Below are 21824 nucleotides of genomic sequence, written 5' to 3' on the forward strand. Positions count from 1 at the left end.
AGGATGGCTTAATTACCTCAGAGCAGGGTCTTGTGACCCTGGCTACAAATTAGAATCCCCTGGGGAACTCCTTTAAAGCCACAGTTAGCCAGACCCCATTTGAGAAGATTCTGATCCAATAGTTCTGGAAGATCTGTCACTTTAAAACTACTCAGTGATTCTCCTGCACAATCAAGATTGAAATCCACCTCTGTGAGACTTAACTATGACATCAAAAACTTCCAAACCTCTGAGAAACCATAGACCATATGCTGGGAGAAGAGGAATTGAGTAGCTTGAACAGAAAGTTGATTCACATCACTTGACAAAGGTACTTTGCTTTCCCTCTCCCCAAACTTCAGCTATTTGCCTTGTTTTGACCTACAGAAGGATTGTTTGCCTCTTCAGATTCAGACACTTCCCTTCAGATTCTTGAGAGACACTGCTTCAAGAATAAGATAGGTCTCAAGAACCTTTAGACTCGGTTTAACTGTCAAGGTAGCATCAAAGCTGGAATCCTCTTGCCAAGTCTAACATGTATTAAACCAAACGGCCTCCATTATTATCTTGGCCTCCCAACATGGGATATTCAGCTATCAATAATTAGGCATAGTATCAAAGCTCTTCTTCTATTATCTTTAAGAATCTAAAGATAACCACACAACATTGGGTTATACTGCAACCTTTATTTTCCAGAAAGCCAATTCACTTTATAATAAGTGTTTGTGGCTCTAGTATTATCATTAATATGCAGCGTAAGCTTTAAAGAGCCACCCTGACTTATATTCCTGAAAGGTGCCTGAGTCTAAATCCCTGGACTTAATCATCTAAATGCCCTCAGGAAAATCTGACATTTAACAGTCTAGCTCTGTGCCCTTTGTCTATGCCCTAGGCATGATGCAAAGCAGAATTGAAACGGGCTATTCTAGGCACTTTTCTATCCTTCCTGCTCATGCCAGTCTGCCTTGATCTTTTCCCCCCATCAGACTATGCGTCCCTGCTTTGCAGAAATCTCAGTTGTAGCTGTTGCCTGGAAACTTGGGAATCCTTGAAGTGAATGTCTGCTAGGATAGCTAAAGACAGCTAGCCATAAGGGAAAGTAGGCCTCCTATTGGCAGTAAAATGTGGCAGATTTGAGATGGTATATTCTTAGTTCACTTTTAGGAGTCTTCATATGTTAATACCTACAACTTTAGAGATTGCAGACTGGCATTCTCAGATAATTATAAAGTGGCCTGAACTTGAACATGGTACTGTTCATTCTTCTGATCCCCTCTCCCCAAAAGTGGCTGTGCTGATCTGACAAGTAGCATCCTTCTCTAACAAAGAGCTTAATTTAGATAGATTTGGCAAAGAGATGGGAGGGAGCAATGCTGAACAGTAAAGGAACCAGCTGCCCCAGCCTTGCTTTCTCAACACTCAAGCTGATGGTGTTAAACTTCATCATACCCCAGTACTGTGAGCTTTCCAAGGAGTCCTGCCTGTTTAATACTCTATTTGAGGGCAAAGAATTCTATTCAAAACCACCTATATGTACAGGCTAATATATGTACAATGTTAATTTTTGGTTTTCCAAGGCATATAAGCAGTGAAGTTCTCCTATTACCTAACTGACTAGGCTATTGCTTTAGTCATCACAAACTTTCATAGCAAGATACCCACATCTCTCACTATTCTTTTGAGAACAGAATGTAGGCCTATGTCAAAACTACCTGATCTTAAATGTCAATACTTTCTTTGCCAACCCATGGTTCCTACTATTTAGGCCTCATGGAGCCAGAAGCCTTAGAAATATGTCCTTATGACCCAAACCACAGGATGCCAGCCAGCAGGTTACAATACCATCTGGCATCATGTAGAAAGGTAAGTTTTCCTGATTAATAAAAAAAAAAAGGGGGGGGCGCCTGGGTGGTTCAGTTGGTTAAGCAACTGCCTTTGGCTCAGGTCATGATTCTGGAGTCCCAGGATCGAGTCCCACATCGGACTCCCTGCTCATCAGGGTGTCTGCTTCTCCCTCTGACCCTCCCCCCTCTCATGTTCTCTCTCTCTCATTCTCTCTCTCAAATAAATAAATAAAATCTTAAAAAAAAAGTTAAGTCACTGGAGCGAGAAAAATAAACTCAAAACATAAAAAGTTAAAGGTTTTTTTGTTGTTGTTTTTGTTTTGTTTTGTTTTAAGAACAAGCTTCTGACCATACATAGCACTTAGCAGTTCTTAATGTTGGAAATGGTTTGTCTTAAGCATTTCCAGAAAGGAATGGAGGGTGGAATACAGGCATTGTATAATGGCCACTTAACGAGAGTTTTTTCTCTTTTAGAAAAATCCAAAGATAGCTAAAAAGATGGCTAACTGCAAATATAATGCTTGCCATGTGGTCCCAATCAAAAGGCTCAAGCCTCAATCATGAGGCTAACTGTGTCAATAGAACTGCTATAGATGATGGTACATTTTTTTTTTAATTTGAGGGGGCAGATAAGTGACATCAAGGGCTATTGCCCCCTACCCTCCATATTTCATAACTATGGAAGTCTTAGCCAAATGAGAGGAATGAAAAACAAAAGGAAGTTTCTACTCTGCTTCTATAACTTCTGGTCTCCTTTATTTCAGAGCCATTTAATCTTCCAAAGGTTATTTCTCCAAGTTTGGAACCAAATGAAAAACTTTCTAATACTGCCAATCAGATCCTTGACCCTGATGTCTGGAACATAGGTGAGCAAGGGTGAATCAGTGAACAGTCATAAATGAAGGCTGGGACCCCAAGTCCTTCGTAGCTAATTAAGTACTGTAGTCCTGGATAAATTAAGTCTTAATACTCCTCCCACAAAATCCTTCAAAACAATCCAACAAATCTGAGAATTTCATCTGTCTCTGAAGAGGCAACCAGCAAAAAGGAGTCTAATTAAAACCTAAAATCACTTATAACAGTTTAAAGAATCTTATCTTACCAATATCTGGTCACTTTCCACAGAACAAAAGTATTTGGTATAAATTGAAACTTGTATTCTGAAAGGTTTGGGTTTATCCTATCTCAAGTGATAACCTTTCTCTAAAATGTAGCACGTTAGGGCACCTGGGTGGCTCAGTTGGTTAAGTAACTGCCTTTGGCTCAGGTCATGATCCCGGGATCCTGGGATCGAGGCCCACATCAGGCTCCCTGCTCAGTAGGGAGCCTGCTTCTCTTCCCTCTCCCTCTGCCTTCTCCCCCTGCTTGTGTTCTCTCTCTCTGTGTGTCAAATAAATAAAAATCTTAAGGGTGCCTGGGTGGCTCAGATGGTTAAGCATCTGCCTTCAGCTCAGGTCATGATCCCAGAGTCCTGGGATCGGGTCCCGCATCGGGCTCCCTGCTCCTTGGGAGCCTGCTTCTCCCTCTGCCTCTCTCTCTCTGTGTCTCTCATGAATAAACAAATAAAATCTTTAAAAATAAATAAATAAATAAATAAATAAAATAAAAATCTTAAAAAAATGTTTGTTTTTAAAAAATAAAATAAGGGGCGCCTGGGTGGCTCAGTTGGTTAAGTGACTGCCTTCGGCTCGGGTCATGGTCCTTGAGTCCCGGGATGGAGTCCCGCATGGGGCTCCCTGCTCAGCGAGGAGCCTGCTTCTCCCTCTGACCCAACCCCCTCTCATGTACTCTTTCTCTCTCTCCCCCCTCTCTCTCTCATTCTCGCTCTCTCAAATAAATAAATCTTTAAAAAAATAAAATAAAATAAATAAAAAATAAAATGTAGCACAGTATAAAAGAGAATATAATAGAGTAATGCAAGTTCCTTTAACAGAAAAAGTTCAAATTGTATTGATATCATGGTTTAATACAACAGATGTTTCCTTGTATAAAAGCCCAATGCAAGTATTCAATGGGGATCGTGGCTTGAGAACACAGGCTCTTTTCATCTTGTGACTGTCACCTTCCACACTTGGCTTCCCAAACTGCCACAAAAAGAGAATGGAGGTACAGGTGCCCCTTAAGCATCTTGGCCCCGAAGAAAATACTTCCAGTCACATTCCATTGGCAAAAACTAGTCATATGACAATACCTAAGTCAAGTTGGTAAGAATGCAGTCCCTGGCAAAGCAGCCAATTCCCAGCAACAACAATGGAAGGGAGATTCAAATCTCTGCCGCCAGTGGCTTTCTCTGCAACAATATAAAAATGCTTAGTCCTTGTATCATGTCTCCATCCTCTCTTTCTTTCTAGATAACACTCATCATTCTCCTTCATTTGTTCTTAAGACATTTGCTCCAAAAATGCTGATCTGTGAAAGGTAAGGTAAATCATCTTATAGAAGTTATTGGAATAGAGAGCAAAATACCTTTAAATTTGACTTTTAAAGTGAGCTGGCCACTAGGTCAGAGGCATGGCAAATGCCTAAACTTCAATTATGAATTTTGAAAGATCTGTACTCATGGGCTCTGAGTACTTCCATTCCCTCCCTAAGTCTCACTTAGGACTTTAATCCATTAAGGACTTGACTACACAAGGTTCTCAATTCTATGTAAGATTTTCAAGGAATAAAAAACCAATTCCTAAAATTTGGAAGGGAAAATAATTAGTACACTAGGGCACCTGGGTGGCTCAGTTGGTTGAGCGACTGCCTTCGGCTCAGGTCATGATCCTGGAGTCCCTGGATCGAGTCCCGTGTCAGGCTCCCTGCCCAGCGGGGAGTCTGCTTCTCCCTCCGACCCTCCCCCCTCTCGTGTGCTCTCTCTCTCTCTCTCTCTCTCACTCTCTCTCTCAAATAAATAAATAAAATCTTTAAAAAAAAAACTTCCCTTTTAAAAAAAATAAAAAATAGGGTGTCTGGGTGGCTCAGTTGGTTAAGCAACTGCCTTCGGCTCAGGTCATGATCCTGGAGTCCCGGGATCGAGACCCGCGTCGGGCTCCCTGCTCAGCGGGGGGTCTGCTTCTCCCTCTGACCCTCTTCCCTCTCATGCTCTCTGTCTCTCATTCTCTCTCTCTCTCAAATAAATAAAATCTTTTAAAAAAATAAAAATAAATAAAAAATAAATAATTAGTACACTATACATGAAATAAACTAACAAGGATCCTCAACCTAACAAACTTGAAGGGAACATCTAAGAGTTAGAGAAGCTATCAGTGGAGTTACCCAGGGGGACAGGAAGTACAAAGGAACTATATAATACAGAAGCTTGCACAAAATCAATAATTCCTACTCTGACCTTTAATAATATCAACCATTTTTGATAAAGTAATTTAAATCTCCTAGAACTGGTTATCTAGACTAAATCTCTAGTTCTGGTCTTCAACTAACTTTCCCTTTTTGATTGTCATCTACAGTGACTCAAGAGACATAAAAAAAGAGACTATGGATGACAAACATCCTAACAACTATAAGTCCTGGAGAAAAGGTAGAGTAACTTTTTTAAACATAGTTTTTTAACAGTTTTAACTAATACCACTAATGTATTCTAAATCTTCAAAGATTCTTAGACAAACTTTTATTCTTTAAAAAAATAAACCTATTGGGGTGCCTGGGTGGCTCAGTCGGTTAAGCGTCTGCCTTCGGCTCAGGTCATGATCCCAGGGTCCTGGGATCAAGCCCCGCATCAGGCTCCCCGCTCAGCGGAGAAACTGCTTCTCTCTCTCCCACTCTCTCTACTTGTGTTCCTTCTCTTGCTGTGTCTCTCTGTGTCAAATAAATAATCTTTAAAAAATATAAATAAATAAAAAATTAAACCTATTTTCTATTCTAAGTCCTTCTTCCCCCATAATAGAAAGCAGGGAAAGTCCCAGTGGCTTTAAGTCAGACTGTGGAGAAAAAGCTATCTAGAACTCTATTTGAAATGCAACTAATGCACATCAAGGTTAGGTCTTCCATAAAAACACTTTCAAAATGACATTACCTTAATGTTCTTTTTCTACCCATAGGTCAGAAAAACTGATGGAGAAGCTATGGATTAAAGAGCCAGCAGAAAGAAAATTTATTGTCTTTTCTTAAACTTTGGGGAAATCTTAACTGTGTTAGGTAACAACTCCATCATTGTTGGCATCTTAACATGTTTTTATTTATTTAAATAAAGAATATTTTTCCTATGACAAGCTTCATTGGATATTTTTATTCTTCCTTGTTTTCACATCCTCATTTGTCAACCAAAAGGCTAGAAGGCTTATTTGCCTATTTCCCTTATTAGTAGAAGAAATACAGCTATCATATGTGCTATGCTATTCTGTTGGAGGTTCTTTATCCTCCAATTATTTTTCTCCTACTCCAAGTCTTGTACTATATGACCATCAGATCAACCTTCTTCAATCAGTTTTGTACAAATCTTCCATGCTTAAAAGATACAGTTTTGGGGGGCACCTGGCTGGCACAGTCAGTAGACCATGTGACTCTTGACCTCGGGGTCGTGAGTTCAAACCCCACGTTGGGTGTGGAGCTTACTTTAAAAAACAGAACAGAACAAAAGCTACAGCTTTTATGACAAGCTGAGTTTGGAGCATGTCTCCAAATCTCCCTTCTTAACTCTTAGAAGTCCGTTTACTCCCATCTTAAATACACCTTATTCTTTTTACTCTGTTCATTTTAAAATGTCATCCCTTAGCCCTTCAATCATTGAAAGCCCTTTCTAGTTTTGTGGGGGTTTTAAGTTTTTTTTTAATTCTTAATCCTCACCACATTTAAATCTTCCAGGCATCCAGCCTCAATCATACCACAAACCTTCCCAAGAGAAGTCAGAATCACATGCTTCTTTATATTTGCTATACCATATACCACTAGCCTGGTGCTATGCATGTAGTAGATATTCACATACTTGGTACTTAAACTGAACCGAGACCCAATTTATAACAGGCCAAAATTTGTTCCTCTTAAGCTGTAATTTTTTTTTTCAGCTAGCTAATTTTAAAATAATGACCTTGGTTTGTTGCTAGTTTACCAATTGGTTCAGGTATATTTAGACTTATAATTAAAAGTAGAAGTTATAACCAAATGGATATTTTTTGCCCTTAGAAGTCTTATCCCAGGGCGCCTGGGTGGCTCAGTCGTTAAGCGTCTGCCTTCGGCTCAGGTCATGATCCCAGGGTCCTGGGATTCAGCCCCGCATCGGACATCGGGCTCCCTGCTCAGCAGGAAGCCTGCTTCTCCCTCTCCCACTCCCCCTGCTTGTGTTCCTGCTCCCGCGATCTCTCTGTCAAATAAATAAATAAAATCTTAAAAAAAAAAAAGAAGTCTTATCCCTACCTAAGTATTTTCTAGATCCTTTTCAAATGACCTGTTTTTTCCCCCTTCAATTAAAGCAGAAAACAGAAGGGAGAAAAACTAGATACTTTTAGTATCTAACACATTCTAGTATACTTTGTACAAAGGAGGGCTACTGACTTGCTTCCTTAGATTTACATAATATAAACAAGATTTTTATCTCTTGACTAAGGTCTTACACATATTTTGAATTTTTTATATTTTTTTAAAGATTTTATTTACTTATTTGAGAGAGAGAGAATGAGAGCACAAGAGGGAAGAGGGTCAGAGGGAGAAGGAGACACACCGCTGAGCAGGAAGCCCGAGCGGGACTCGATCCCGGGACTCCAGGATCATGACCCGAGCCGAAGACAGTCGCTTAACCAACTGAGCCACCCAGGCACCCTTGAATTTTTTTAATTACACTTTGGTATATTAATATACCAAAGTATATGAAAATTAAAAGGTTAGGAAAAACGGCCCAAAAAGATAAAGATGTCTTCCTCTCTCATATATTCAGTATATGGAATCTTCCCCTAAAAAAGCCATGTAATCTTAATTGGGGTGACTACAGGGGCACCTGGGTGGCTCAGTTGGTTGGGCGACTGCCTTCAGCTCAGGTCATGGGATCGAGCCCCGCATGGGGCTCCCTGCTCAGCGGGAAGCCTGTTTCTCCCTCTCCCCCTGCTTGTGCTCCCTCTCTTGCTGTCTCTCTCTCTCTCTATTAAATAAATAAATAAAATCTTTAAAAAAATTGGGATGACTACATAATTTTTCCTTCAAACCAGGATACTCTTGAGCATGAAAGGGGGAATGTTAATTTTCCTGAGATAAACAAAAAGACAAGTGGGCCATCCTAGTCTTAAGGGATAAAACATCAATAATTAGGCAGTAGTCATTCAAAATATGGATGCCAGATCTACTCATAGCTCACTTTAAGAAGTTTTGAGGGGTACCTGGGTGGTGCAGCCACTTAAACGTCCAACTCCTGGTTTCCACTCAGGTCGTGGTCTCAGGGTGGTGAGATCAAGCCCAGAGTTGGGCTCCACGCTCAGTGCTTAAGACTCTCCCCTCCTCGGGTGCCTGGGTGGCTCAGTCGTTAAGCGTCTGCCTTCGGCTCAGGTCATGATCCCAGGGTCCTGGGATCGAGTCCCACATCGGGCTCCCTGCTCCGCGGGAGGCCTGCTTCTCCCTCTTCCACTCCCCCTGCTTGTGTTCCTGCTCTCGCTGTGTCTCTCTCTGTCAAATAAATAAATAAAATCTTTAAAAAAAAAAAAAAAGACTCTCCCCCCCCTCTCGCTCTCAAATAATATTAAAAAAAAAAAGTTCTGAGCCCCTTAAAAGAAGGCACAACAGTAACTAAAATATCACTTTTTTTTTTAAACATTTATTTATTTATTTATTCATGAGAGACAGAGAGAGAGAGAGACAGAGGCAGAGGGAGAAGCAGGCTCCCAAGGAGCAGGGAGCCCGATGCGGGACTTGATCCTAGGACCCTGGGATCATGACCTGAGCCGAAGGCAGACGCTTAACCATCTGAGCCACCCAGGCGCCCCAATATCACTTTTTTTTTTTGGCCTTTGACATAACATTTGGTCAAAGCTTCAAAAAAAAACTTACAGAAAATACTTAGTTTTTTAAAAAAAAGCAAAGTTTCAAAGTTATTGCCTCAAAGCCTGCCTAGATTCCCTGAAGTCTTAACTATTCCTTCCATACTCCCATAACAGGTGGTTTATGTCTCCATTTAACATCCCTTCATTCTGATTTACTATTAATAAACTATAAGATGCTTTAGGAGAGGCATGATCTTGACTATGTAATAGTCCTGTGCCCCACCACACACACACAAATCAAAGTTGCTGAATGTGAAGAATCTATACAGACATGGGGTAAAAAGAAAATCAGTACCCTGGCCTAAATATTTATACTGAATAAATCAACCTTTCAAAAACCTTGGTAACAAATTCACTCATCTTCACCAAAAAGTCCTGTCAAGGCAATTTAATTATATTTTTCTGTAAGAGTAATAAGACATTCTAGCTATAAAGTTTCTTCACTATGATCAAGTTTAAGATTTCCACTTTTACATTCACAGTATGAACTATGGGGGAAAAAATTGCTAGGGCCCATTACTCATATCATAGATAACATACCAAAATATAACTCATTGGTTCCCCAGCTCTAAAGCAATACTTCCCAATCTATCCTCATCAGTAACGCTATCCATTATGATCCCCTAGATCTTTCATTTTGAAATATTTTACAACTGTGTTTATTGAATAATTTTTTTTTAGATTTTATTTATTTGACAGAGAGAGACACAGCGAGAGAGGGAACACAAGCAGGGGGAGTGGGAGAGGGAGAAGCAGGCTTCCCACTGAGCAGGGAGCCCGATGTGGGGCTCAAACCCAGGAACCTGGGATCATGACCTGAGCCAAAGGCAGACGCTTAACAACTGAGACACCCAGGTGCCCCCAATGTTCCTATTTTTAATTACGCACTTAACTACTGATCAGAATTTATAATTAGATGAGAGAATCAGAACTTTGTTGATAACATTCAAGCCAGAAATAAAGAAATTTAATATTTTAGTCTTCTGGTGAGCTAAGCTTAAGTTTTATTGGCTATCTAAAACACTGAAAATCCCTAAGGAATCTCAAGGACTACTGGAATTCCTTCGATCCTAAAAGCTGGGAAAACTCATTTTCTAACAAAGATCTGGGGCGGGGCGCCAGGGGACACCGGGGGGCTCAGTTGATTAAGTACCAGACTCTTGGTTTTGGCTCAGGTCATGATTTCATGGGTCAGCAGGGACTCTGCTTGAAGATTCTCTCCCTCTGCCCCTCCCCACGCTCTCAAAGAAATCATTTTTTTAAGACTTTTTTTAATCCCTTGGGCACTGGTCTTTTTACTCATTAGTCCAGAGTCTGTTTTTAACTTACAATTATTAATTCAAAAATATAATATATAATTTAGGAATAAATGCTAGCATATCTTCAGATAGAACCAGCAAGGATCAGATTCAGTTTAGGGTATTAATCCTGGCTAGCTCCTAGATTGACTCTTTATAAATGCCTTGGTCTCTCATTGTTTTTTTCCCTTTTCAAATATATTCAACCTGGCTGAAAAGCCAGACTGAAAGAAAGCTCAGCAGGGATCTTAGATAAACCAGGAACTTTCTGGGTTGGAGATGAATGAACAAAGCATCTAAGAATAGAAAGAAAAGATGTGTGGCGCACTTTTATTTTAAAATCTCCACTGAAAGACAGTTTGGGGTTTTTGTTTATTTATTTAAGAGGTGGTGGGTGTGGGGCGCCTGGGTGGCTCAGTCAGTTAAGCATCTGCCTTTGGCTCATGTCATGATCCCAGGACCCTGGGATGGGGCCCTGTGTCAGACTCCCTGCCCAGCGGGGAGTCTGCTGGTCCTTCTCCCTCTGCCCATCCCTCAGCTCATCCCTCTGCTCATGCTCTCTCTCTCAAATAAGTAAAATCTTTAAAAAATAAAATAAAAGTTAGTGGGCTTATTCACTCGTGCTAAATGGAACAGCTTTCTCAGCTGAGGATCCTGTCACCCTGACAAGGCATTACTGAATGCAGTGAAGCCTGACTTGGGTTCTGGTTTTGTACCCACCCCCTCCATCCTCTCAAGCCCTAGCTCTTCCTCAGAAATCTCAGTCTGCAGGTATCTGAAAAGTACTTATGGGTCACAGTAACAGTGTCAACAATTTCACCAGCTTACTGCAATTTAAAGCCTGAAAAATCACATTTCACTTCAAATCACATTGGCCGCACCGATCTGCATGAATGATGTGATAAATTCAGAGGTTTAGAATTTCAGAAAGGTTACTTTAAGATATTCCTAACAATCTGAAACTGATTTACCAAAACAGCAGCTTTCTCTAAAATGCTTTGTGCTAAGCTTGCAATGAAGCTTTCATTCTTAGCTGTTATCTTTCAAGAAGCACTTTAACAGCTTGCTCCTCCTTCACAGGAATTATCCAGGCCACTCAGGTGAAAGAATAGATTTCCTAAATTCAAAACAGTGCCTAGGTCAGTGGTTCTCAGCCCTGACTGCATATTAGAATCATCTGGGTAGCTTTTTAAAAATAACTATGCCCAGCCCTTTCTGATTAATTGGTCTGGAAAGGGAACTTGGCATAGTATGTCTTAAAAGCTCCCCAGATGATTCTAATGTACAGACAAGATTAAAAACCGCCAGCCTACAAGAATGGCTTGGCTGGGGCATCTAACAACACATTTCTTTTTAGGGTCTTAATATGAACCAAAGACTATGAATCACACTCTCCTCACCCCAAGGGCTGATAATCTTTAAAAAAACAAGCCAAAACAAAAACTGGGTAAGGGTGCCTCAGTATGTTACGGGTCTGTCTTTGGCTCAGGTCATGATCCCACGATCCGGGAACCCGCAGAGCCCCACAGCAAGGCGGGCTCCCTGCTCAGCGGGGAGTCTGCTTCTCCCTCTTCCTCTGCCCCTTCCCCTGCCCCCGCTCTTGCATGTGCACTCTCTCAAATAAATAAAATCTTAAAAAAAAAAAATCAGGTAACAATCTGTGTTTACTAAGTAGTCTCATAAAAATAAAATGTCCCATCTCCATGATCCTTTTCACTAAAGTCACATTCAATTCTTGCTATCAGGATAAGTTCTCCTAAGTCACATTTAGGATCTATAAACCACTGAAATGCTCCAAAAGTCCCAATAATTGAGCACTCAGACTAATCTCCCATACTGCCCCCTACACCTGGACAGTACAAAAATTTTTGTCATAGCGTATTTTTACTCCTTGGTTTTGAAAGTAGTATCACCAGATCCACCTGTAGTACCAACACCTTCCTTTTTTTCTGTCTAACCTTCAAAGGCCACAGTCCCTTTTTTCCGTAATTCCTTCCCAGGTCACATTGGGCTCCACTGATTTCTTCCTAGCGTAAATTTCCAGTCATGACCATATTTTTGGCGTGTTATACTGCCATTTTACCTTTATCCACTTCAGGCCTATTTTCTAAGCACCTCAGGGACAAGAACTACTGCTTACACGTGTGTGTGTGTGTGTGTGAGAGTTTCCAGAACAAGAATCACAATCTATATTTGGGTTTCCATTTATCAAATTACAACTCTCTGGCCCTATTTACCTCTCCAACTCTTTTTGAGCATTGAGCTCTCACCTCAACTCTTAAGACTCCATTTAATCCAACTAGCGCATCCTTCTTACCAAGCATCCTTAGATACTATAATTGACGTTTGAATTTTAAGATTCTACAATGCTTGCTAAACGAAAACTAGATTTCCCTCGGTGTTTTGTTTTGGCTCTTCTTTTTTTTTTTTTAAGATTTTATTTATTTATTTGAGAGAGGGAGAATGAGAGATAGAGAGCACGAGAGGGAAGAGGGTCAGAGGGAGAAGCAGACTCCCTGCCGAGCAGGGAGCCCGATGTGGGACTCGATCCCGGGACTCCAAGATCATGACCTAAGCCGAAGGCAGTCGCTTAACCAACTGAGCCACCCAGGTGCCCCTGTTTTGGCTCTTCTACAGACTTATCTCCTTTACTATTTTCCTCTTCCGTTCCCTCAAAATCCAAACTACACTTCTAGCTAGACAACTTCCACAAAGAAGGATTCCTTCTGGCCTGCAGCCCACCCGAGCCAGTCCCATTCCCCCGTCCAGTGCCCAAATCTAAACACTCATTCTCTTTCCTAAGATGGCCGCCACAAACCGCAGGGAAGGCAGTGCGAGTTCCACCCACAGTTTCACCCACGCAAGGCCACTATCGTTCTGGAGACCCGACGAGATTGGGCTGAGAGACGAGAATGGCCCGAGGAGGGGGAGTGTGAAGAGTGAGAAGTGGCCAAGGCGCGGCCTGGGAGGCCTGGAAGGCCTGGGAGGTCTAGGGAAGGAGTGCGCAGGGAAGACGCTCCTGCGGCCCATCACAGGAAGTGGGGGCCCCACCCACCCCACCCCCTAACGTCAAGGGCGGAAGTGAGCGTTGCTGGGGCGTGGATGTGGGGAGAAAGCGACTGTGCGGAGAACGTGCCTCGACCAAGGTAGGAAAGGCGTCCTTGTCTGGCTTGGGGCCTCCACAAACAACTCACCTTTAGTGTCCTGGGATACCTTCACCATCTAATATCTTCCGTTTTCCGCCTGCCCGTAGCCTTGGGCCTTGTGGGTTCTCAGGGCTGCTGTTTTGGCTACGCGTAGTCCGGCCACCCTGTGTCCTCTCGAGGGCCTCCCTACCTCCTTTGTCTACATTGTTTTAAGTTAACCACCTTCCCCACCTTCTCCTGTTTAGTCCCATTGCTTAAATCTACTCTGATTGTTTTGTTTAAAGGAAGAAAGACTATTGTTTTACTGAGACCCCAGCTCTTTTAAGAGTTTAACCAGTTGCTTCAGGCTACATCCAGCCCCCAAACTTGACTGCTTCGTGTAATTTGTCCGTTTCACCGCGGTCTAGTACTAGGGAAAAGGTAAAGAATCGCCTGTTAACAGTTTGGTACGAAGGAGACTTCAGTGGACATGGCTGAATGATGAAGCTATGGATTCCAGTGTTCTAAATCTACTGTAATTAATCTTTTTGCCCCCAGAGTGTAGGGTGGCTTTCCATAAGTTGCTGAATCTGGCGCTGATTGTTTCTCTAAGCACCCTAAAATCAAGGAACATAATACTTGGTTCTTCCTTCCAAAAGTCTTATTTTTTATTAAAAAAAAGTGTGAAGTAACTATGTATAAGTAAAACTTGTCAAAAGGAAGGTCAGAATTTCTTAATCCAGATATGAAAAATATTTTTTTACAACAGTTTCGTTAGTAGATGTCATTAACAAATGGGCTGTGGAGCAAATTACCAAACTAGAGTTCCAGCTGATCACTTGTATTTCTTACCATAGATTCCAAGGCTGCTTATGTCATAGAATGGGGGGAAGGGGTGTGGAACTGTATGAAGGGCCAAAGGAAAGCTTGCTCTAGAGGCAACAGCTGTAAATCTAGCTAATTGTCAGAAGTTTCCTATGAGAATGGTTTCATATAAATTTAGTTTTTTCCCATAATGATTAGTTTATTTAATCACAGTGTTAAATAGGGGGAGATCTTTGGTAGAAGAGGATTCAAACCACAGAATCATTTCTTGTTTTAATCTTCCACATTTCTGTTGTTCTTTTTTTACTGTGTTATCCATAAAATGGATATTTCTTAAATCCTAACAATCAGAAGTTTTCCCTCAGTGCTTAGAGGGAGTGAGTACTAACTAGAGAGACTTAACCGAGTCTATCCATTTTAGTATAGGGGATTGGTGGAGGAGAGGGGAGGTGAAGCATCACTGGACTAAGTGTGACACTTCCTGATCATGTTTAGAAAAGTCATAGAAATAGTAAGCTAGGGGCCCCTGGGTGGCTCAGTCAGGCGACTGCCTTCGGCCCAGGTTATGATCTAAGAGTCCTGGGATGGGGCCCTGCATCAGGCTCCCTGCTCAGCTGGGAGTCTGCTTCTCCCTCTCCCTCTGCCTCCTCCCCCCTGCTCATGCTCTCGCTCGCTCTCAAATAAATAAATAAAATCTTTTTTTAAAAAAATAGTAAGCTAAATAAAAAAAATTAAAAAAAAAATAAAAAAATAGTAAGCTAGAATGTCTCTAGGCTTATGGGATGGATTAAGTGCATACTGGTGGACCTAGACTTTCAGTATTCCCAGGTCCCAGGGGAGAGCCAGACTGGCAGCCTGCCCATCCTGTATTTTTAAGAACTTGAGAGCTTTAAAATAGTACCCTATTCTTATGTTTATCCTAAAGTTTAAATAGTAGTACTCTTGTGGTCTTGACTTGCCCCCTTTAATGTTAAATAGCATCGAACCCTAATGGATGGTAAACAGTGACAGGTTGTTGAAATGGCACTTAAAGTAGACTATCTTATCACCTGAATACACTTTAAATTAGTAGTCCTGTTTACTGAACCACTGCTTTTTTTCCCCCCCTCAGCGCTTGGATTCAGCTGCTTCATTTCCAACATGGAAGAAACTTACAGTACGTATTTCTTACTGCTTTTAGAGAATAAGTTAAATTCTTTACATATAGTTTTATGTCTGACAAGACCTTTAGTGTTTTGGGAAAGATTCACATTTCTCCCTCAACTGCTGAGGATGTCTGTGTGGTAGTAGAGAAGTTCCCAAATTTGAAATAAGACACTTGAAATTTATCAAGCTCTGAAAAGGCTACAGTTGGGACATCTGTGTTAAACTATATTTTTATTAAATGAAACATAATTTCGCAGGACTTCAGTTTCTCCTATTAAGGACAAGGGGATAGTAACCTCTGTTTTCTATTTTGAGAGACAATATGATATTCATAATAATGCTGATATACATTGAGTTCTTGGGGTTAAAGAAATCCTAGGAAGAATTCTTATTTCTCAAGTGATCCGGGAATATTTAATGGCCCAAGAAGTCAGAACGGAGCTAGCATCTAGAATCATAGAAATGTAGAAACAAAAGAAACCCCCAAAATCATTTCATTTAACGTTTGGATTTTACATGGTAGAAAATAGAACCTAGATTAACTGATTTGCCCAAGGTTACATAGTTACAGAGTCATATGTTGTTCGTATGTAATGCCACACTTGATACCATAAGGCACTATGGTTTTTAGGCCCTGACCAAGTTTAAGGAACATCTGCATCAATGAGTGGATGAAACTTATCAACAGGGCCTACTTTGTTTCTTACTTTGCTATATTGTTCAGAGTCTCTTTGGAGTTAATAATTCCAACTAAAGGATATTTTTTGTCCCATTCTACCTTCAAGGGAGGGTCCAATAGAATCTTAATCACCGATATATAGAAACTACATGGAAATAGTTTCATTAAGTATCTATTATCAGAGGTTCTCAAACTTGAGCATGCAGCAGGATCACCCAGGGAGCTCATTAAAACTCAGGTTGCTGGACTTACCCCAGAATTTCTTTTTGTTTGTTTGGTTTTGGGGGGGCTTTTTTGTGTTTTGTTGTTGTTGTTTACCCCCAGAATTTCTGATTCAGAAGGTCTGGGACCCAAGAATTTGCAATTCTAATATGTTCTCAGTTGAGGCTGCTGATCTGAGGACCACACTTTGAGAATCATTGATCTAGAAGACTGATTCTCCTTGGTCTTCCTTAGGGCTCTCTCCCCTACTTCCTTAATTTTTTTTTTTAAGATATTTTAATGTAGGAGTGCCTGGGTGGCTCAGTTGTTTAGGTATCTGCCTTCAGCTCAGGTCATGATCCCCGAGGATCCCCTGGGATTGAGCCCCACGTTGGGTTCTCTGCTTGGTGGAGAGCCTGCTTCTCCCTCTCCGTCTGCCCCTCTTGTGTGCTCTCTCTCTCAAATAAATAAATAAAATATTTTTTTAAGATTATTTATTTGAGAGAGAGAGAATGAGAGACAGCATGAGAGGGAGGAAGGTCAGAGGGAGAAGCAGACTCCCTGCCGAGCAGGGAGCCCGATGTGGGACTCGATCCCAGGACTCCAGGATCATGACCTGAGCCACCCAGTCGCCCAATAAAATATTTTTTTAAAAGATATTTTAATGTAAATCTGGAATTCCATGTGAGATAGGTAGATTTATATTCTTGGAAGCTTACTACTCTCTATTAAATTAGAAAGCAACAGCTCCTGTATATGTCTCTCATTCTTTACTTTTTTCAGCCATAATTTTTTGCTTAGAAAAAAAATCACCTGGGAGTTGTTATAAATGCACAATCTCTGGGCCCCATCCCAGACCTATTGAATCAGAATCTGCATTTTAACACGGTCCCCAAGTAATTTAACACTGCCTTAGGATATACTTGACCTTCTTCCCAAATTGACCTTAAACTATAACCTTAATCTGATCTAAAGATCTCCAGCTTCTGTTTGGGGCTGTACCTCTTAACTGATGATACTTTTGTCAGGTCTAGTTCCCTATTTCTATGAAGTTTCCTCCATTTCTCACCATGGGTTTCAGGCCCTACCCAGGCGTGAGAAACATCTGGGTGTTATGCTAAACGAAATAAGTCAATCAGAGAAAGACACGTATCATATGATCTCACTGATATGAGGAATTCTTAATCTCAGGAAACAAACTGAGGGTTGCTGGAATGGTGGGAGTTGGGAGAGATGGGGTGGCTGGGTGATAGACATTGGGGAGGGTATGTGCTATGGTGAGCTCTGTGAGTTGTATAAGACTGTTGAATCACAGACCTGTACCTCTGAAACAAATAATACATTATATGTTAAAAAAAAAAAAAAAAAGAAGATAGTAAGGGAAGGATGAAGGGAGGGAAATCGGAGGGGGAGATGAACCATGAGAGACGATGGACTCTGAGAAACAAACTGAGGGTTCTAGAGGGGAGGGGGGTGGGGGGATGGGTTAACCTGGTGATGGGTATTAAAGAGGGCACGTACTGCGTGGAGCACGGGGTGTTATACGCAAACAATGAATCATGGAACACTACATCAAAAACTAATGATGTAATGTACGGTGATTAACATAACATAACAATAAAAAAGAATAGTTTGGAAAAAAAAAAAAAGAAACATCCGAGTCTATGGTTTTGGAGAGAGCTTGTCCACAGGGCCTACTCTGTTTTCCAAACTAAGTTATATTCCCAAAAAGCCAGATAGAATTTTTGATGAGCAGTTTGATAGTATTTATTACGTGTAAAGTATTTGTTACTTTAAATGCGCATATACTTCAATGCAGCACTTAGGTATCTGCCCAAGTGAAATACTCCTCGTACACAAAGAAGTATATACCAGATTGTTAGTCACAGCATTTTATATAATAATAAAAAACTGGAGATGACCTAAACGTCCATCAGTAAGAGAAATGATTAAGAATCTGTGGCAGGGCAGCAGCTCGGGCGGCAGGAGGAGCGGTGGCGGCCAGGCAGCCCAGCTTCGCGAAGGGTCTCGGCGCGCCGCGGCCCGCAGGCACCCGGCCCGCGCCCGGCCCGCCACCACGATGCCCAAGAGGAAGGTCAGCTCCGCCGAGGGGGCGTCGAAGGAGGAGCCCAAGAGGAGGTCGGCGAGGTTGTCAGCCAAACCTGCTCCTGCAAAAGTGGAAACCAAGCCAAAAAAGGCGGCAGGAAAGGATAAATCTTCAGACAAAAAAGTGCAAACAAAGGGGAAAAGGGGAGCAAGGGGAAAACAGGCTGAAGTGGCTAACCAAGAAACGAAAGAAGACTTACCTGCAGAAAACGGAGAAACTAAAAATGAGGAGAGTCCAGCCTCCGATGAAGCAGGAGAGAAAGAAGCCAAGTCTGATTAATACCATAAACCATGTCTTATCAGTGGCCTCTGTTGCCCTTCTTGTACAATCCAGAGGAATATTTTTATCAACTATTTTGTAAATGCAAGTTTTTTAGTAGCTCTAGAAACATTTTTAAGAAGGAGGGAATCCCACCTCATCCCATTTTTTAAGTGTAAATGCTTTTTTTTAAGAGGTGAAATCATTTGCTGGTTGTTTATTTTTTGGTACAACCAGGAAATAGTGGGATATTGAATGTGGGAGGCTTTGATTGTCTTGGGTGTCAGCTCAACATTCCATAGCTGGGGTAGTTTTTATATTTTATAATAATACCAAGCATACTAAATGGCAATTTGGAGTCGGTCGTGCATTTACTATGTCTTGAATATTTTAAATTACTTCTATTCCCATGTTGGTTTTGGTAGAATTGTTTCTTAAAGAAAACCACTCCTAGATCTTGGCTCTCCTGGTCAGAGTTCTGGTGCACTCTGTAACATCTTGGTCGTGGTAGTCCGGTTTTCCTAGTAACTCTGTTAATGTGCTGTGCAAGATTGAGAATTTGAGTATGTAGTATATATGATATTAAATTGTGAATTAATGGGACTTAACAATGTAACAGTGTATCAGCATTTGAAGATCTTAGTACTTGATAATACTGTTAAGGAAAATTTGCCTCCAAATTTTAAGCTGGAAGGTCACTGGAATAACTTTTAGAAAAGAATCACAACTACATGGTTTTTTTAGATTTTCGGTACATATGTTAAGAATTGTGTACAAATTGAAACGTCTGTACTGATCCTCAAAACAACCAATAAAAAATTAAGAATTTTGTGAAGCACATAAAAAAAAAAAAAAGAACCTATGGCAGGTGTGCCTGGGTGGCTCAGATGGTTAAGTGTCTGCCTTCAGCTCAGGTCATGATCCCCCCTGGGATCGAGCCCCACGTCGGGCTCCCTGCTTCTCCCCCTCCCTCTGCTTCTCCCCCTGCTCATGCTCTCTCTCTCTCTCTCTCTCTCTCTCTCTCTCTCTCTGTGTACCTCTGTGTCTCAAATGAATAAATTTAAAAAAAACTTAAAGGGCGCTGGGTGGCTCAGTTGGTTAAGCAACTGCCTTCAGCTCAGGTCATGATCCTGGAGTCCCGGGATCGAGTCCCGCATCGGGGTCCCTGCTCCACGAGGAGCCTGCTTCTCCCTCTGACCCTCTCCCCTCTCATGTACTCTCTCTCTTTCTCACTCTCTCAAATAAATCTTTAAAAAAAAATTAAATTAAATAAATAAATAAAATAATCTATGGCAAATCCGTATGCAGCACTGAAATGTTCCTATTTGGGTTTGATTTGCTTTTATTTTGTTTGTTTGTTTTTATATTCTTTTTATATCCTGACATAGAAGGAGCTCCAGGATATATTAAGTTAAAGAAAAAACAAGTGGGGCACCTGCCTGGCTCAGGTGGAAGAGCATACAACTCTTGATCTTAGGGTCATGAGTTCAAGCCTCACATTGGGGGTAAAGATTACTAAAAAATATAAATTAAAAACTTAAATAGCAAAATAGGTACAGGAAATCCTGTCACATGCTACAATATGGATGAACCTTGAGAACATTATGCTAAATGAAATGTCAGTCAAAAAAAGACATACACTATGATTTTACTTATATGAAGTATCTGGAATAGTCAGACTCATAGAAACAAGAAGTAGAATTAGTGATTGCCAGGGATTGGGAAGAGGAGAGAATGGGGAATTATTGCTTAATGGGTATCGAGTTTCAGTTTTGCAAGATGAAAAATTCTGGAAACTGGTTGCATAACAATGTGAATATACTTTACCTAACTATACACTTAAAATTGGTTAAGGTGGTAAATTTTATGTTATACATTTTTATCACCATTAGAACTTTTTTAATTAAAAGTAAAATAAAAATTTTTTAATCTAGAAAACCAGCTTAGAGCTAACCTAAGTTACCAGAGGCCAGGAAGTAAAACATTGTGATAGGAAGTCATCATTATCAACTCTGATATATGGCACTGTATAGGCAGTGTAATGTGTATGAATCATAAGGTATGTCTAGTCTGTCAGCTGCTGACATGGCCTAACATTTGCTTCATTTAATAATGAAAGGAAGCTAATAAGAATTTTATCTGTAAACCCTGGGTGTCCTGAAGCTTCAGAAATATGAAAAGATGCTGGTCAGGATGAGCCTGGTTGGCATAATAAACTTGCCTGTCCTCTAAGACTTTTCCTTCCTATTCATTCTGTCCTTCAAGTCACCTTTCTGGCTCATTTGCATCACGATCATGGTTAGCAATTTTTTCCATGTTTACCACTCTTCCAGTGAAACTGTCTGTTTCAATTCCCCACTGGCTTCTGATTTTCATAGCAGTCTCCTGGTTTATAAGCTCCTTATCAAATGTGAATTGTTTATCTTATTTCACTTTTATCATCGCCTTCAGTGATGGTAACAGCATTTTATTAGGTTGCCCCTTGTCCTCCTCATAATACACTCAGAATGTGCTTAACCCTTTTAGTTTCCCTTCATTAATCAAGCTTGCTAAAATTTGTAAAGCCTACAGGTAGCTTTACACATTTAGAGAAACTTCTTTAGTAACTATGTAGAGATGATTCCTTAAAGTATAGTCTTTTTTTTTTTTTTTAATTTGACAGAGAGCGAGCACAAGCAGGGGAAGTGGCAGAGAGAAGGGGAGAAGCAGACTCCTCACGGAGCAGGGGGAGCCCGATGTGGGACTCGATCTCAGGACTCCGGGATCATGACCTGAGCCGAAAGTAGTCGCTTAACCGACTGAGCCACCCAGGCGCCTGAAAATACAGTCTTCTAAGAGAAATTTTAAATGGCATGATCTAGGGCGCCTGGGTGGCTCAGTTGGTTAAGCGACTGCCTTCGGCTCAGGTCATGATCCTGGAGTCCCGGGATTGAGTCCCACATCAGGCTCCCTGCTCAGCAGGGAGTCTGCTTCTCCCTCTGACCCTCTTCCCTCTCGTGCTCTCTATCTCTCATTCTCTCTCTCTCAAATAAATAAATAAATAATCTTTAAATAGCATGATCTAGGGTAGGGGCTTTCTTTCACAGAGTAGCTCCATATGTCTGCAGTTGTCTTAAATTTAGGACATTCTGTTTTTGCAGATTATTTTTTTTATCTGCCCAATTTGATAATCACTAGATTAAAGAATTCTCTGATTTTTTTTTCATCTGTGTGCCAAACTATGAAAAGTAAAACCACCTATCTGATAAAGATACTGGTTTCTTTTTTTTTTTTTTTTAAAGATTTTATTTTATTATTTATTTGAGAGAGAGAGAATGAGAGATAGCACGAGAGGGAAGAGGGTCAGAGGGAGAAGCAGACTCCCCGCAGAGCAGGGAGCCTGATGTGGGACTCGATC

The 21824-nt window shown here is 41.0% G+C and overlaps 1 protein-coding gene and 2 pseudogenes across 2 annotated transcripts in view; all 3 read left to right on the forward strand.

The window, feature by feature from the left end:
* On the forward strand, window positions 1–13386 carry LOC112832589 (gametocyte-specific factor 1-like; annotated as a pseudogene).
* GTSF1 (gametocyte specific factor 1) overlaps window positions 13123–21824 on the forward strand; it is a 19048-nt gene continuing 10346 nt past the window's right edge. Inside the window, exons 1-2 of one of the 2 annotated variants that reach the window (XM_025883445.2) lie at window positions 13123–13232; window positions 15148–15192. In XM_025883445.2, coding sequence (XP_025739230.1) covers window positions 15177–15192 — 16 coding nt within the window. In that variant the 5' untranslated portion in view covers window positions 13123–13232; window positions 15148–15176. Of the gene's footprint in view, window positions 13233–14113; window positions 14159–15147; window positions 15193–21824 lie in introns of those variants that run through there. The other variant, XM_025883443.2, reaches the window with a different exon arrangement.
* On the forward strand, window positions 18127–18764 carry LOC112832678 (non-histone chromosomal protein HMG-14 pseudogene; annotated as a pseudogene).

This window comes from Callorhinus ursinus, unplaced genomic scaffold (assembly GCF_003265705.2).
Source record: "Callorhinus ursinus isolate GAN/ISIS: 27379988/994484 unplaced genomic scaffold, GSC_fseal_2.0 scaffold44, whole genome shotgun sequence".
Lineage (NCBI taxonomy): Eukaryota > Metazoa > Chordata > Mammalia > Carnivora > Otariidae > Callorhinus > Callorhinus ursinus.